This window comes from Carcharodon carcharias, chromosome 10 (genome assembly GCF_017639515.1).
Source record: "Carcharodon carcharias isolate sCarCar2 chromosome 10, sCarCar2.pri, whole genome shotgun sequence".
Lineage (NCBI taxonomy): Eukaryota > Metazoa > Chordata > Chondrichthyes > Lamniformes > Lamnidae > Carcharodon > Carcharodon carcharias.
The window spans coordinates 13012563-13027404 of NC_054476.1; the positions used below are offsets into that span (position 1 = coordinate 13012563).

At 39.4% G+C, this 14842-nt stretch overlaps 1 protein-coding gene across 3 annotated transcripts in view; it reads right to left on the reverse strand.

The window, feature by feature from the left end:
• kif18a (kinesin family member 18A) overlaps positions 1 to 14842 on the reverse strand; it is a 108882-nt gene that overhangs the window by 20765 nt on the left and 73275 nt on the right. For all 3 annotated transcript variants that reach the window (XM_041196591.1, XM_041196589.1, XM_041196590.1), the window contains exons 11-14: positions 13060 to 13224; positions 8078 to 8199; positions 7011 to 7252; positions 3328 to 3417 (exon numbers count right to left, since the gene is read on the reverse strand). In XM_041196591.1, the coding sequence (XP_041052525.1) occupies positions 3328 to 3417; positions 7011 to 7252; positions 8078 to 8199; positions 13060 to 13224 (619 nt within the window). The remainder of the gene's footprint in view (positions 1 to 3327; positions 3418 to 7010; positions 7253 to 8077; positions 8200 to 13059; positions 13225 to 14842) is intronic.

Consider the following 14842-nt stretch of genomic DNA (forward strand, 5'->3'; position numbering starts at 1 on the left):
TGAAGGAATTGTACCTAATTGACAGCAGGGTCCCTGCTGCCAAGGCGGCGGCGGCGGCGGGGGGTGGGTGGGTGGGGAGGAACTGCACATGGCTTTTAAATGCAGGACTTTCCTCAGCAGGGCAGAAATTTCATCCAATCAGAGGCTGCCAGTACTCCATTGCCGGCAGTGCCACCAGGAACAGTGGCTGCTGCCAGTAATGCACTTGGGCCTTAACCAATGTTCAATGTGGGATCCCTGGAGAAAGCTAAGTGACAACAGGATAGGGGTCATTGTGAGGGTGGGGGTAGGGGGGTGGTTGGCTCTCAGCCGTTCAGCTGGGCACCCCCCCCTTCCTGATTGGCAGCCGTGTCCCTCAATCAGACAGAGTGTTTTTGAACAAGGCCCCCTCAACCCACTAGGCCACAAGTAAATCTGACAAGTTTTCCTTGTCATTGAATATCAGCAGTGACGGGATGAGGCCCTCAAGTGAGCATTAATTGCCACAAATCACAAGAATGGCACAACGTGGCAGAGAACAGACTCCAAGATTTTCTGATGGCGGATGCAGGCGACATGTAAGCTATTCAGAGGGAACCAGAAGGTCCTTCAGACAAACTTTGAAAAGGCCATGGGACCAGATAGCTGTGGTGGTCAATGCCAGTGGTCTCACCCTGAGGGCTGGATCCATTGCTGCAAGAAGTTCAATGACCTCATACAAGTTGTTAAAGTCAATTGTATCTTTAAATACATATCCTGTTAATTGTTCTACTAGCCTCAGATACTGCTCAATGCACATCTCCACCACTCACCTATTAACAATCTCTTTTATCAATCATGTCTCATGTCTAACCTCATAACATCACCTCACCCTCATACTTAGGACTGCTGTAAGCCTCACACCCAGATCTCAAAGCTTGCATTCAATCACAAAGACACATTATTGTACCACACTCACTGACATAATTCCTTCCTTCCCTCTTACAGGACAAGATAGTGCATAACTGAGGTGGCAGCAGCACCTAACCCAACCAATTAAGTTTCTGAGCAATGGTGACTCAGAGATGTTGACTGTGCAGGATTCAGCGATGATAATGTTGATGAATGACACGGGGATGCGGTTGGATTCCTGTTGGAAAGTCATTGCCTGGCAATTGTGTGGCACGAATGTTACTTACCACTTATCAGCCAAAGCCTGAATGTTATCCTGGTCTTGCTTCATGCAGACAGGGATCACTTCATTATCTAAGGAATTGCAATGGAACTAAACACTGTGTAATCATCAATGAACATCTGAATTCTGACCTGATGATGGACAGAAAGTCACTGATGAAGCAGCTGAAGATGGTTGGGCCTAGGACACTACCCTGCAGTGATGTCCTGGGCTGAGATGATTGGGCACCAATGTTAGGTATGACTCCAGCCAGTGAAGACATTTCCTCCCAGTTGACTTCAATTTTGCTAGGGTACCTTGGCACCACACTTGGTAAAATGATACCTTGATGTCAAAGCACCTCACTTCACCTCTGGAATTCAGTATTTTTTTGTCCATTTTTGGACTAAGGCAGCAAAGAGGTTTAGAGGCGTAGTCCTAGTGGAACCAATTGAATATCAGTGCACAGGATATTGGTGTGTAAGTGCCACTTGCCAGTTTCATCTTTCTTTACTTTGCTGATTATTGAGTGTAGATTGATGGGGCAGTGTTTGGCCAATTGGATTTGTCTTGTTTTCTGTGGACCAGACATACATGGGCAATTTTCCACATGGTCATGGCCAGCGTTGTATCTGTACTGGAACAGCTTGGCTAGGGGTGTGACTAGTTCTGGAGCACAAGTCTTCAGTTCTGTAGCTGGGTTGTTGTCAGGACACAGGGCCTTTGCTATATCCAATGCGTTCAGATATTTTTTTGATATATGGAGTGAACGGAATTGGCTGAAGACTGACATCTGTGATGGTGGGAACTTCAGGAGGAGGCTGAGATAGATCATCTATTAGGTCCTCCTGGCTGAAGGTAGTTGTAAACGTTTCAGCCTCATCTTTTCTGCTCATTTGCTGGCCTCTACTATAATTGAGGATGGGGATGCTCCTAGAGCCACTTCCTCCTCCTATCAATTGTTTAATTATCATTCATAATGGGATGTGGCTGAACTGCAGAGCTTTGATCTGGTCCAATGGTTGTAGGATCATTTAACATTACGTATTGCATGCTGCTTCTGTGGTTTAGCATACATTTAGTCCTGTGTTGTAGTTTCTTTGGGTTGGGACCTCATTTTAAGGTTTGCCTCCTGGCAAGCTTTCCTACACTCCTCATTGAACCAGAGTTGGTCTCCTGGTTTGATGCCAATAGTATGCTGAGGGATATATTGCACCATGAAGTTACAGATTACTAAAAGCTTTCTATTCAGATTTATGTATTAACTGAATGTAATGCCTCTTTCTGGATCACTAGCCCAGTAACATAACTATAATGCTACTGTACCCCTAGCTTGAACATAGTTTTGTGCTGTCTGCTGGCTCAGTGGACGAAGAGCTCAGCATTAGGTTAAGTGAAGATAGTACAGGGAAAAGCCTCCTGTCCAAAGCCATGGAGGTGAAAGAAGAGCTTGGCATCATTTTGAGAGATAATGCCAAGCTTTTCTTCCGCTGTGCCCACTTTTCTAACCAGAAGACTTTCAGTCTTAGTAATTGTGATGAACAAAAACATTCACTCTCTATCTCTTTCCAAAGATGTTGCCTGATCTGTTCCAGCATTTTCTGTTTTTATTTCAGTTTTCCAAAGTCCAAAGTATTTTTCTTTTGTACTAATAGAAATAAACTCTTGCATGTGAGCCCTTGAGTAACTCCATTTGTTGAATGGGGCTGCTGCTTTGGACTAGTCTTAAAGTTGATCAGGAGCTGCTTAACCACAAGAAAACTATTACCAGCTGAACTCAACATTTAGCTTTCTTAGGGTTGGCCAGCTCCAGATTGCTGTATTATCAGTCTAAACATCATGTATCATTGAAGCTACTCCAGGGCACAGTTGTTCCAGCAATACCATGCACACTGACCAGGGTTAAGATAACCATTGCACGTTTTAAAAATTAGACAATGAGTGCTTTGAACAAAAATTGCTCTGTACACTTCAATCCATCTTCAAGGGATGAAATCTTTCCTTCAGGCATTTATTTCAATAATCTTCATTTCATTAGTTGCAAATACAATTGTATTTTTATTAAACTATAAGCATCGATATGCAGATTGTATTTAAATGTAAAGCCTATTTGAATTACATTGATACATTACATGGGCACATTAACAATGTGCACTATTGAATATCTTAATAAAATGGCAAATTATTCCACCTACCTATTGATGATTTTAATTGATCAGGAGATTTATCCTTTTTGACTTTTACAGTCGTCGCCTGTAAACTTCTGGAAGGAGTTCTTTTTGAGCCTAAGGACATAAAAAAAAAGCATTGAGACAATGTATATTCTCCTGGTACAATTAACGTACATGGAATTAAACACAGATAAAATCCATGTTTAAATAGGCGAAAAGGCATGCTGAAGCTATCAAGCACACTATTAAAAACTTTTTTTATTTATGGAATGCTGTTGATTGTACAGCTTTACCAAATAAGGTTCTTTTAAATCAGATTTTTTATAAGTTGCAGATAAAAGTTGTCAATACTTGGACATTCTATTCATTCATTTATTCTAGCCAACAGAAGTTTATTGCGCAAAAGATTAAACTTCTATAAAATGGTGCTGTCAAGGTAAAGTGTGGTCACAGATTGAGGAATAGGTATGCTAAGAGGTCATACGGATACTAATGTAACCCCTGCATGTTAATATAAATATAGATCACAAAGACATCCATAGCTATTAAGAAAAAATCCCTTTCAAGTATTGTCATTTCCCCTTTGAAAGCTATTATTGGAAATCTCCTGTTTCCACCATCGTTTCAGGTGTTGTGTTCCAGGTCACAACTTGCTACATAAAAGAAATCCTCATCATGCCTCTGGTTTTTTTACCAGTTACCTTAAATCTGTGTCATTTGGTTATTGACCCTTTTGACACTGGAAACAATTTTTTCCCAATTAAGTCTGTTAAAACCCTTCATGATTTTGAACCTCCATTAAATCTCCCCTTAATTGTCTCTGCTTGAAGGGGAATGCCAACTTCTTTCATCTCTCCATGTTTAATTCCACATCTCTAGTACATTCTAGTAAATCACCTATCTCAGATCTTCACATTGTTCCTAAACTGTGACGCGCAAAATTGAACACATTGCTCTAGCTGATGACTAATTAGCGATTTATAAACATTAAATATAGCTTTCTTGATTTTTTATTCTATGCCTGTGATTATAAAGCCAAATGTCCTGTTTGCTTCTTTAACAGTCTTCTCAAATTGCTCTGCAACCTTCAAAGATTTGTGTACGTACACCCCCAGATGTCTATTTCGGCATCATTTAGATTATATTTCCTCCCCTCACACTCCCTATCAAAGTGCATCGCTTCTCACTTTTATGCATTAAATTGCATTTGACATGTGGCTGCCCATTTCACCAGTCTATGCTACCTTGAAGTCTGTCACTCCCTGTTTACTAAACTTGAGTTTGGTATCATCTGCAAACTCTGAAATTATGCCCTGTTTACCCAAATTCAGACAATTAGTTTAAATCAAAAAGAGCATCTGAGCTCCTATGTGAAGATTTCATCTCAGTAGCAAAGATTTTAACAGTTGCCATGAAAGAAATGTTAGGTTAAGCATAGTTTTTTTTTACTTCTACTGGTAGATCCAATAAAATGTGTTGATTATGCAACAATGGAACACCGTAAAACAAAAAAAATACCTGGAAAAACTCAGCAGGTCTGGCAGCATCGGCGGAGAGGAACACAGTTAACGTTTTGAGTCCTCATGACCCTTCAACAGAACTAAGTAAAAATAGAAGAGAGGTGAAATATAAGCTTATATTTCACCTCTCTTCTATTTTTACTTAGTTGTGTTGAAGGGTCATATGGACTCGAAACGTTAACTGTGCTCCTCTCCACAGATGCTGCCAGACTTGCTGAGTTTTTCCAGGTATTTTTGTTTTTGTTTTGGATTTCCAGCATCCACAGTTTTTTGCTTTTATCTATGGAACACTGTAATCAAACGGTGTAAAAAATTGTAAACTGGATGCACACAATGTGGTTAGGACCAGTGGGATGTTATATAAATTCTATTTATACTTGGTAAAGCAAGAAAAATTAATTGTACCAAAAATGAAACATCTTTGGCTACTTTTAGCTGGGTATTCAAGTTTTATCATGTAAACCCTTATGTTCCAACTTACCTCAGTATAAATATTATAAGGATACTTGCTGCGTTTTCTCTGGGGAGTTGGTTTGAGGGAGGAGCCAAGCCATACAATTCAAATACAAACAGTCTGTGATTTATTCAGTTACTGCTATTGGCAGCTCCTTTCGAATTTGACTGGCAGTTACTTAAATCCATGGAGCTCAGCAACTGTTTTTTAGGAGTATTTATTAGCCTGGGCTATTCCAGAGACAGCCTGGAACTTTTGAAACTCTTGGGTCAAGTATTATTCAGGTCAAGAATAAAAATTAGTACAAGGATTGTGAACACTTTACTGTAAATAGATATGTATATATAAATAAAATTTAAAAAAATTATTGTTCAATAAATCTATCTGTTGAATAATCTTGAACAAGATCTGATGTTGTGAAACTATCACTTCTCAAGGGGATGAAGACAATCCAAAGATGATAGAGCTGATAACTAAGGTAATTCTAAGAGAAAGCATGCTGTTTGAGTGCACTATCAAAATTACATAGGCTAAGTATAAACATTCCCTAGAATGCAATGAACAAGGCTCACTTACAAGAACAGTCAGAAACACAGGGGCCTAAATATATCCAAAGTGAAAATGGCAAGAAGATCCAAAAATATAACAATAATCGATTGGTGCTAAAAAGCACAATCACAATATGTTAGGCAAAACAAGAAGGTTTCAGGTTTGTTACCTTCTCTGCTGAATTAGCAGATTTTAAACAGGCTAACATACAAGAAATGCAATTACCTGTGTTGCTGTCTTAACAGAGGAGGAAAATATTAAAAACAGATATGGATACTGCTCTGCCCTCCATCAGCAGGCCCCTGCTTTAACATTAAAGAAAGGCAACACTGGGCACAGCCATCATAATCCCTGTTCTCATATAGCTTGCCAACATTACTTATCTAGACTCACATTAAGAATGCTTTTTTGTTGAGATACAAGTGGGTGTTGAGGGCAGGTATGGATGAGTGGAAAAATCTATTTGCTATTTCTTCCCTTCAAAAGAACAGCAGGATTTAGAAATACTGGTGAGGACTTGAAAGAAGTCAAGAATTTTGTATTTTGTCATATTGGCCAGGGTTCATAGTTGGTGCTTCCAATGTGCATTTTCCTCAGCTTCAAGTATTTCCACTGTGCTTACTGAACAAGAAATAAAATATGACAATTTAAGCATTTTCGTTCATTTGATTCGAATTTCAAAAGGAAACTCAGAGTTAACTTATTTCACTTTATAGCAACCAAACAGGACAAGAGAACTATGCATATTGCTCCAAAGGAATTTATTTTCCTTCATCTGGCAATGCTACTGAGTAGAAAATGGGGAAACCAAGTTTACATTAATGCTTACCAGGAGTAACCAAAATATAACTTTATATTTATAAATATAATAAAAGTTTCTTGGCAACTAATTGAAAAATTGTAGGATTAACTGTGATATCATACAACAAGGTTTAGGACTAGACTGGGGAAAAATTAATTATATATGCATACTATTCTGATCAGTTTTTACTGTTAAGGAATAAAACTGGATTGGTAAAGTGGTTTTCTGCTTCCGCATAAATGAAATATGTGCATAACATTTAAATGTCCAAGCTGCTGTAATTGTTTCCAACAGCATGCATGATCTACATTCTTACAATGGTTCATTCTTCCAGCTAATTAAAACCTGATATTTAATTATAGTTTAAATACAGTTTACATACTACATGGTGCAGTCTGGCAATAGGTGATCTGGGAGTAATTCATGATGGAGGAAATGCTTAGCTGTCCATCAGGTAACTGCTCTGGTATTTCCATAATCTGATCTTCCCATGCAATCCCGTTCTCCTGTTGTACTAACTGCTCCACTTGCACAAATGCATCCTCAGCAGCTGCTGAAGCAAGTCCAGTTTCTTTCAGTGTTTGATACTGTTGGCAGAATGCAGGAAGCAAAGTGTTTATAAGCCTGTAAAGTGAAAGCAAAAGAAACAATTATTGTGCAGTTCCAATTATATCACACATGTCCAACTATATCATACATGTAACATGATACAAGGTTCCATATATGATGACACGTTTCCCTATATTACTGAAAACCAAGGAGATTTTTTTCTTCCTTAATGCAGTAAACTGTGATTAAAACTTCTCACTGCATCACATCTACACATGGAGTATATATTAACAGTTAGCTCTAAGGGTCAAAGCATTTTTTTTTGTACTTAACCTTATTGCTAATACACTATACCGCAGTAAGTTAACATGGGCTAGACCAGAAAACTGTTTTTTTTTCCATTTGGCAGAAGTTGAGCAGGGTTACCATCCAACATCACAGAAGTTGAGCAGGGTTACCATCCAACATCACAGAAGTTGAGCAGGGTTATCATCCAACATCACAGAAGTTGAGCAGGGTTACCATCCAACATCACAGAAGGGCACTAAGGAATTTTTTTTTTTAGCAAATACACAGTCATAATTTTATAAAGCCTCAGGTATGAGGCTGTTGAAAATTCTGGAGTAGAATACATTTAGTCAATATGGCCACAACTTAAGGGTTATAAAGGAGGACTCTCTCCTTTGGTGCATGCCTGTGCTTTTGCATGCATTGCCAAAATATTATGGGCTGTGGATGTGTGACTTCCCAAGGTAAAAAAGATTCTAATTCCTTAAATATCGTGCAATAAGCTCTTTAGTATATTCACATTTTAATTATAATTTAATATTAAGCTGTAAATGCCATGTTGAATAATGTCTTTCAGATCAAGATATTGGCACAAATTAAAAACTGCTTTACTTTTCTGTTCTTCTGTTCTCTGGTTTTTGAAAAGAAAGTAACTGAGTCATATGCTGAATTTGACGTTTTAAGTCCATTACTTCCATCTTTAAATGACTGCACTGTAGATCTTGATTAAGGACCTGTCAACAAAAGTATATTTGTAAGGGCAAATTTGCTGGCTGCAATACATAGTACATCCCACATCAATCATACTGCACAAAGAGGTAGGAACACAGGTTATGGTTGACTAGAAAACACTTCAACAGGACTTTAAGAATCCCTGGTTGCTCATATACCAAAGTAAAAGCACTAAATACCCATATTTAACTAATAAAGTCCAAAGCATGTATTGATAGATTTTGCTAATTAAAGAGAGCAGATTCAGAGCTTTTTGTACACATGGGTAAAGGATATTAGCCACAAGTCATCTGCCAACAATTTGTAATGACATTCTTAATGTACTGCCTTTTGTTGAACACAGCTGTGGTGACCCAGGTGCTACCCATCTTATACATACTATTCTGTGACATGGGCTTGTTTGTTTATTGTTCCTGATTGTTTGCATCTTGATGTAATGGTCCATTTGCACCTAAAGTTATGAAGTTTGTTGCTTTTAGACAATCTTCAACCACTTGATAGCTCAATAAATCTTTTAACTAGCAATTTTAAAAAAATTTCCAGATACCACAGAAGGCATCACTCACTCCCCTTGAAATAGCTTTTCTCAAGCAGATTCCTGTGCCAATTTTCTCATGTTGTAAGGTCTAAGGTAAGACTTGGAAGTGTCCTCAGAGTTTCTGTTCTGCTGGTGATTCAGTGCTATTTCAGTACAACCAGGATCTATGTAGCACTCGAGATGTTACTACAGTGACCACCAAAAGTAATGTCCTCCTGTCTTTGAGAATCAGTCCATTCAGTCATTAAGATCTCTTGCAGGGGCTAACATTTTGGAATTATGGGCTTCTACGAGAATTTATTGGTCCTTAGACGTTTTAATACTGACCAGTATTATTGTTTTTTTGAAAAAAACATGCATATAATACAAGTTTTCTGAGGACTCAGTAGATTATGCATTTTGTGATGTACTACAGAACCACAGAGTCTATAAATTGTGATCTCTGATTTATGCTGAGCTAACTGATCTCAGATAGTCCAACAATGGGCTATTGCAGGCCAGAGAGAAGAAAATGATTTCAGGGATTCTGCTTCATGACTGCTTTTCAATGACTCCTTTTGGAAAATATTTGTGTCTGCATGTCAGCTGGGGGCATAATTGTGCTTGCTGGTGATGCCCCTAGAGCCTCCTAATACTTGCTGCCTAGGTTTGCATATATTGAACGGTCGTTTAAGTAGCTGGAGAACATTTAACATATGGTGGGTGGGGGAATAGAAATGCTACTTCAGAAAGACAAATTCTTGTTATTATGTAATATTTTGCTGGGTCCATTTGAAATGTTTCCAATACTGTATTTGCTTTGCCTATTTTTTTGGCAGAATTTGCAAATTTAAAAATTGTTTTACAGGAGGAGTGTGTCTGCAGTTAATTAAACTTTATAAGTTTAGTAATTTGTTTAGGAATTTTAAAATTCAAATTAAATTTAAGTATTTACATCAACAATGACTTGTTTTGCAGTTGTTTCTTTTCCCCCACAAGCGAAGCATGATACGTTTTTGTTGGCACACACAATAAAAGATGCTCAAGTAGTCACTTAAAAGCAATACAAAATGGGTTGCAACAGAAAAGTCTGGATGGACAAGTGTTAGATCAAATTTCCCAGATGTATGTCTTACCTATTTACTATAAGCCTTACATTCTCGCATTCACTTTCTGTTCCTCCCAATGCCAGGCTTCTTTTTACCAGCCACTATGCCTCTGCTTACTGGAATTCTTCTAACTCTTTCCCTCTGCTTTACCAACTCCCTCTTAACTTTCAAAGAACTCCCAAAAATCTCTCCTATTTGACCATGTTCTCAATCCATGCTTTATAATGAGAAAAAACGGATATGGTGGACCTCAAATGTAGGGAAAGGACAATAATGAGGAATTGCTCCAAAATGCCTCCACTGGCCATTCAAGTCAGTATTTGTCATTCCCATACTTGCTGGTTTAGATCAGTCCACACTGCCTGTGCCCCTCCAATAACCTCCTTTCATCTCCCAATTTGGTGACCTCTGCCTTTAGGGTACGTAGATCCACTTCAGCAGAATAATGCATTGTGCATTATTACATTGTATAAAACTTCTTATCCTTATGTCTTTCTGTGAACATGGGAACTTCACCAGTCTTCCTAACACTAGATGGTGTTGCTGCACCTCCAAAACGTGTCACCCAGGTGTGTTTCTCTTGGTGGCATGGCAGGCAAGTACTTTAATTTAAAATAAAACACTGGATTAATGTTAGTCACAAAAAGCCATTTTTTTCTGATTTTGGCAGGCCTTGGAAATCACCCATTTGCCTTCTTTGCCTGCTGGTGGGCCCTATTTCTTCTGATTTGATGGGCCACAGGTCATCCCCTTTCTCTAATCATGGTCTTGTCTGATTTCTTTCTTTGTTCACTCAAGAGCATTGCCAAGATGCCTCATCCTGCCATTGCTATCCAACTATTCACTTCCAGTTTTGGAAGGTCTCAAACCCTCTGGCTTCAGTGGAACTTGGGACATCCTGTTTCTTGTTCCATGGCTTCCTCTTCTTTTGTTTGCAGCACTTTTCCTACAGATATTGTGCCTGTCCCCAGTTCTTAATTGGTAATTGTAGCCCTGCCATCTTCCTACTGATTTCTTCACTGCTGAAACCAGCAATTTGTTCTTTAGAATACCTATGTTGTAATTATAGTGCTTATATTCATGTGCTTCAAAGGAACATTAAAGGCTTTAGGGGCAGCCAAAAGGGATGGGAAGACAGCTAAAGAGGCTTTGAGGGTGGAGGGGCTGGATGAGGCTGAAAATAGAGGGGGAGGATAAAGGAGCAAAATAAAAATTAGACAAAAGGATTCAATTTGAGAACAGGAGACTGCAACAGCCAGAAAGGGAAGAACAGAGGCTTGAAACAAAGGTGGTGGAAAGTCAGTGGTGTCGGTTGAAGAGGAAAATATGGGGTGGTGGCACCCAAAGAGGGGCTAACAGGTGTTCATTCACAGCAACAACTTGTCTTTAACACAGTAAAACATCCCAAAGTGCTTCACAGGAGCATTACTAAACAAAATTGGACACCATACCACAAAGAATGCATTGGAATAGATGGCCAAACGCTTGAGGGACATACCTGAATTGGAAGCAGTTCAGAGAATGTTCACTAGACTGATTCCTGGGATGAGGAATTTGTCTTATGAGGAAAGGTTGAGCAGATTTGGCCTATACTTATTGGAGTTTAGAAGAATGAGAGGTGATCTTATAGAAACATATAAAGATGCTGAGACGGTTTGAAAGGGTAGTTGCTGAGAGAATATTTCTCCTCATGGGGGAATCTAGAACTAGGGGGCACAACTTCAAAAAAGGGGTGTCCATTTAAGTTAGAGGTGAGGAGGAATTTCTTCTCTCAGAGGTTCGTTAGTGTTTGGAATTCTCTTCCTGAGCAAGCAGCAGAGGCTGGGTCACTGAATATATTCAAGGCTGAGTTAGATAGATTTTTGATCGGCAAGGGAGCCAAGAGTTATGGGGTGCAGGTAGGAAAATGGAGTTCAGGCCACAATCAGATCAGCCATGATTGGCTTGAGGTGCCTAATATTTTATCCTGCTCCTATTTCTAATGTTCAAAGAGATAAGATTTTAAGCAATGTCTTAAAGGCAGAAGAGAGGTCAAGGGATGGAGTAAGGTGCTAGATGTGAAAACGATTGATGAAAATGCTGGTCAGTCAAGAGGTAGAAAGGGGTGGGGGTTAGTCAAAGGCTGTTATGAGGCATCATACAGAATTCAGGGATAGGGACTGAATCAGTGGGAATAAGGGGCTAAGGCAGAACAAGAGTGTAAAGTGGAGGGGATGAGATGCAGAACTGTATATATGGGACAAAGGAATACGGCTATGTGGATGTAATGTTATGGACACGACATACTTGGAAGGGGAGTAGATGGTGATAACAGGAATTTCAACATTCCTGCTGCCCCTTGTTTAATCAGGTGTAACTAGGCTTTTAATGGCTATATGATTAATAGCATTTGATGAACAACAGGACTGGCCCTGAAAAAACATATTTAAAAAAAAATCTTGGAGTGCTGTTACATGATAAATTAATAGATTTTAAAACATTTTTAAATAACAATTTTTAAAAATTCAAAAAAATTATACCTTCTAAATTCACTCCATGTGTATATGTCCTAATACCTAAATTGCTCAGTGTAAATTTTTTTAATAAAAGCGATCCTACTTTAGATGTTTTAGTTTCTTAACTGGGTTGGGGGAGCGGAGGGGAATCTGTTAAAATACTTTAATGAGACTGACTATGTGGGCAGCCTGATGACATCACTCCAACTCTACGCTAGGAAATCCTCAGTAAAGAACGCTGCAATCAACTGTGGTACACCTGCATGACAATAGAGGTAAATTTCTCGCTGGAGAGATTGCAAGATCTCTCAGTGAGACTTACTTCATTGTCAGTGGCGAGAGCTCTTGCTTCGCCAATGATCACAAAATCTGGTCCACCGATTTTGTCCTTCACACTTCAGGTGCTTGGATGTCACAGAAAAACAAGCACTAAAAGAAGTCAATCCACTGCAATCAACAGAGAAACTCCCTCTCAGAAAATACCCTATAGCCTAGGAGTCAGAATGTCCCATCGGTTCTTGATCGTAAGAATTATGTTTCAATAAAAGGGAAAGAAAGTCCATCTGAACTTTAATTGATTTCAGAAATTGCTAATAGAAATTGACATGTAATTGGTTTCAAGCATGAACAATATCTTCCGGTCTGAAAGGAATATACATACAATATTGCACGTTATGTGCTATGATGGATCTTAATGTACAAAAAGAACCTCTTAAGGATTATCAATTATTTTAGTTCTACCTGAGGCATCTTTCCATCCTGGCCCAATAAACACATTTCATTCTCCACACGGTGCAGCCAGTTATTGTTTTCTTCGAGCATTTTCTCCACAGTTTCTGTCTTTTGTTGTATATGCTTGTGTTGTGTAATTAATGCTGCCAGCCTACGTTCATGCTTGCAAGATGCCTAAAGGTCAGATAGGTAAAGCACTAGGTTAATCAAATAGGTACAAAAGATTGATTTATTTCAAAAACAATAACCAGTACAGCAGCAATTCTGCAAATTTAATGGGCTGTAAAAAATGTAAGACTTTAAAACAACACAAATACCACGCGAGGCTTTTTCCTTTTCCAGTTAGGATCATGTTCCAAGATCATGTGAAAAAGTAGGTCTGACTCAGAATATCGGTGAGCATGGTGTGATATTAATACAGGTCAAGAGCACAGCGGGTTTTGGAACAAGTCCCATCTAACATTTTAAATAAAGGCAAAATACTGTGAACGCCTGTAGTTTGAAATATAAACAGAAAATGCTGAAAATACTCAGGTTAGGCAGCATTTGAGGAGAGGGAACCAGAGTTATTCTTTGCCAGAACTTGAAAACATTACAGATATAACAAGTTTTAAGCAAGTACAGAGGCAGGGAGAAAGAGCAAAAAGGATGGTCTGTGATAGGATGGAACGCAGGAGTGATTAAATGAACAGCAGATACCGGCACCTATTGGCCGAGGAAATGGCAGCAGTGGTTATGATCTAAAAGTGTTGAACTCAACATTGAGTCTGGAAGGTTGTAAAGTACGTAATCGAAAGATGAGATGCTGTTCCTCAAGCTTCTATTCAGCTTCATTGGAATAGTGTAGAACGTCCCATGCAGGCACAGGAGTTGCAACACCTACCTTTTCACCTCCTCCCTACTCCACCGTCCAGGACCTCAAACATTCGTTCCAGTTGAAACAGTGATTTACTTCTACTTCTTTCAATTTAGTATACTGTATTTGCTGCTCACGACTTAGTCTCCTCTATATTGGGAAGACAAAATGCAGATTGGGTGATGGTTTTGCTGAACACCTCTGTTCAGTCTGCAAGATCCACAATGACAGCAGTGGTTGCAGCAGACAATCCAGTGTAAAGGAGCAAAGAGATGAAGAATGAAGGGGAGAAGTGGAAAAGCAACTCCCTGGTTCACAGACTCGTTCCTGGATGTGATGGTTGATGCGGTGAGGGCATGGAGAGAAGTCCTTTTCCCTGAGGACAGCAGGAAGAGAACAGCCATTCTCAAAAGCAGGCATGCCTGCAAATCAAAGAGACTGTCAGTAGCTGAAGTGCAGTGCCAAGGACCTGGGTCCAGTGCAGGAAAAGGCTCAATGGCTTCATAAAGTCATAAGGTGAGTGTTCTGCAAACTGGTAGCTGGCCACCATCACTCCGTCACCTCCCTAGCGTTTTCTTGAATAGCACCCCTCTGATCGACCTTGCTTTCTCTCTAGCTTCCTCCTCTATTCTCCATTTTAACAGGCATCACTCACCCAGGGGGTCATGATGTGAAGCTTTCAAAGCTGCAAACACATTCCTTAAGTTAAACATGCCTCAATGAGGTACTCATGGGTTTCTCTAACAGGCAGATCATTGACTGCAGGCACCAATGGTGCAACTGGGTGCTGCTCCTCCCAATTCTCGGAGGATGTCATGTGTTCACCATCTTTCTCTGGTTCCAGATTCAGTTCTTTATGCAGCGCCTTGCAGTGCACAGTAGACCAATATAATCCTGGAGACCCTTGTTGGGGCAAATTGAAAGCCACCTTCAGTT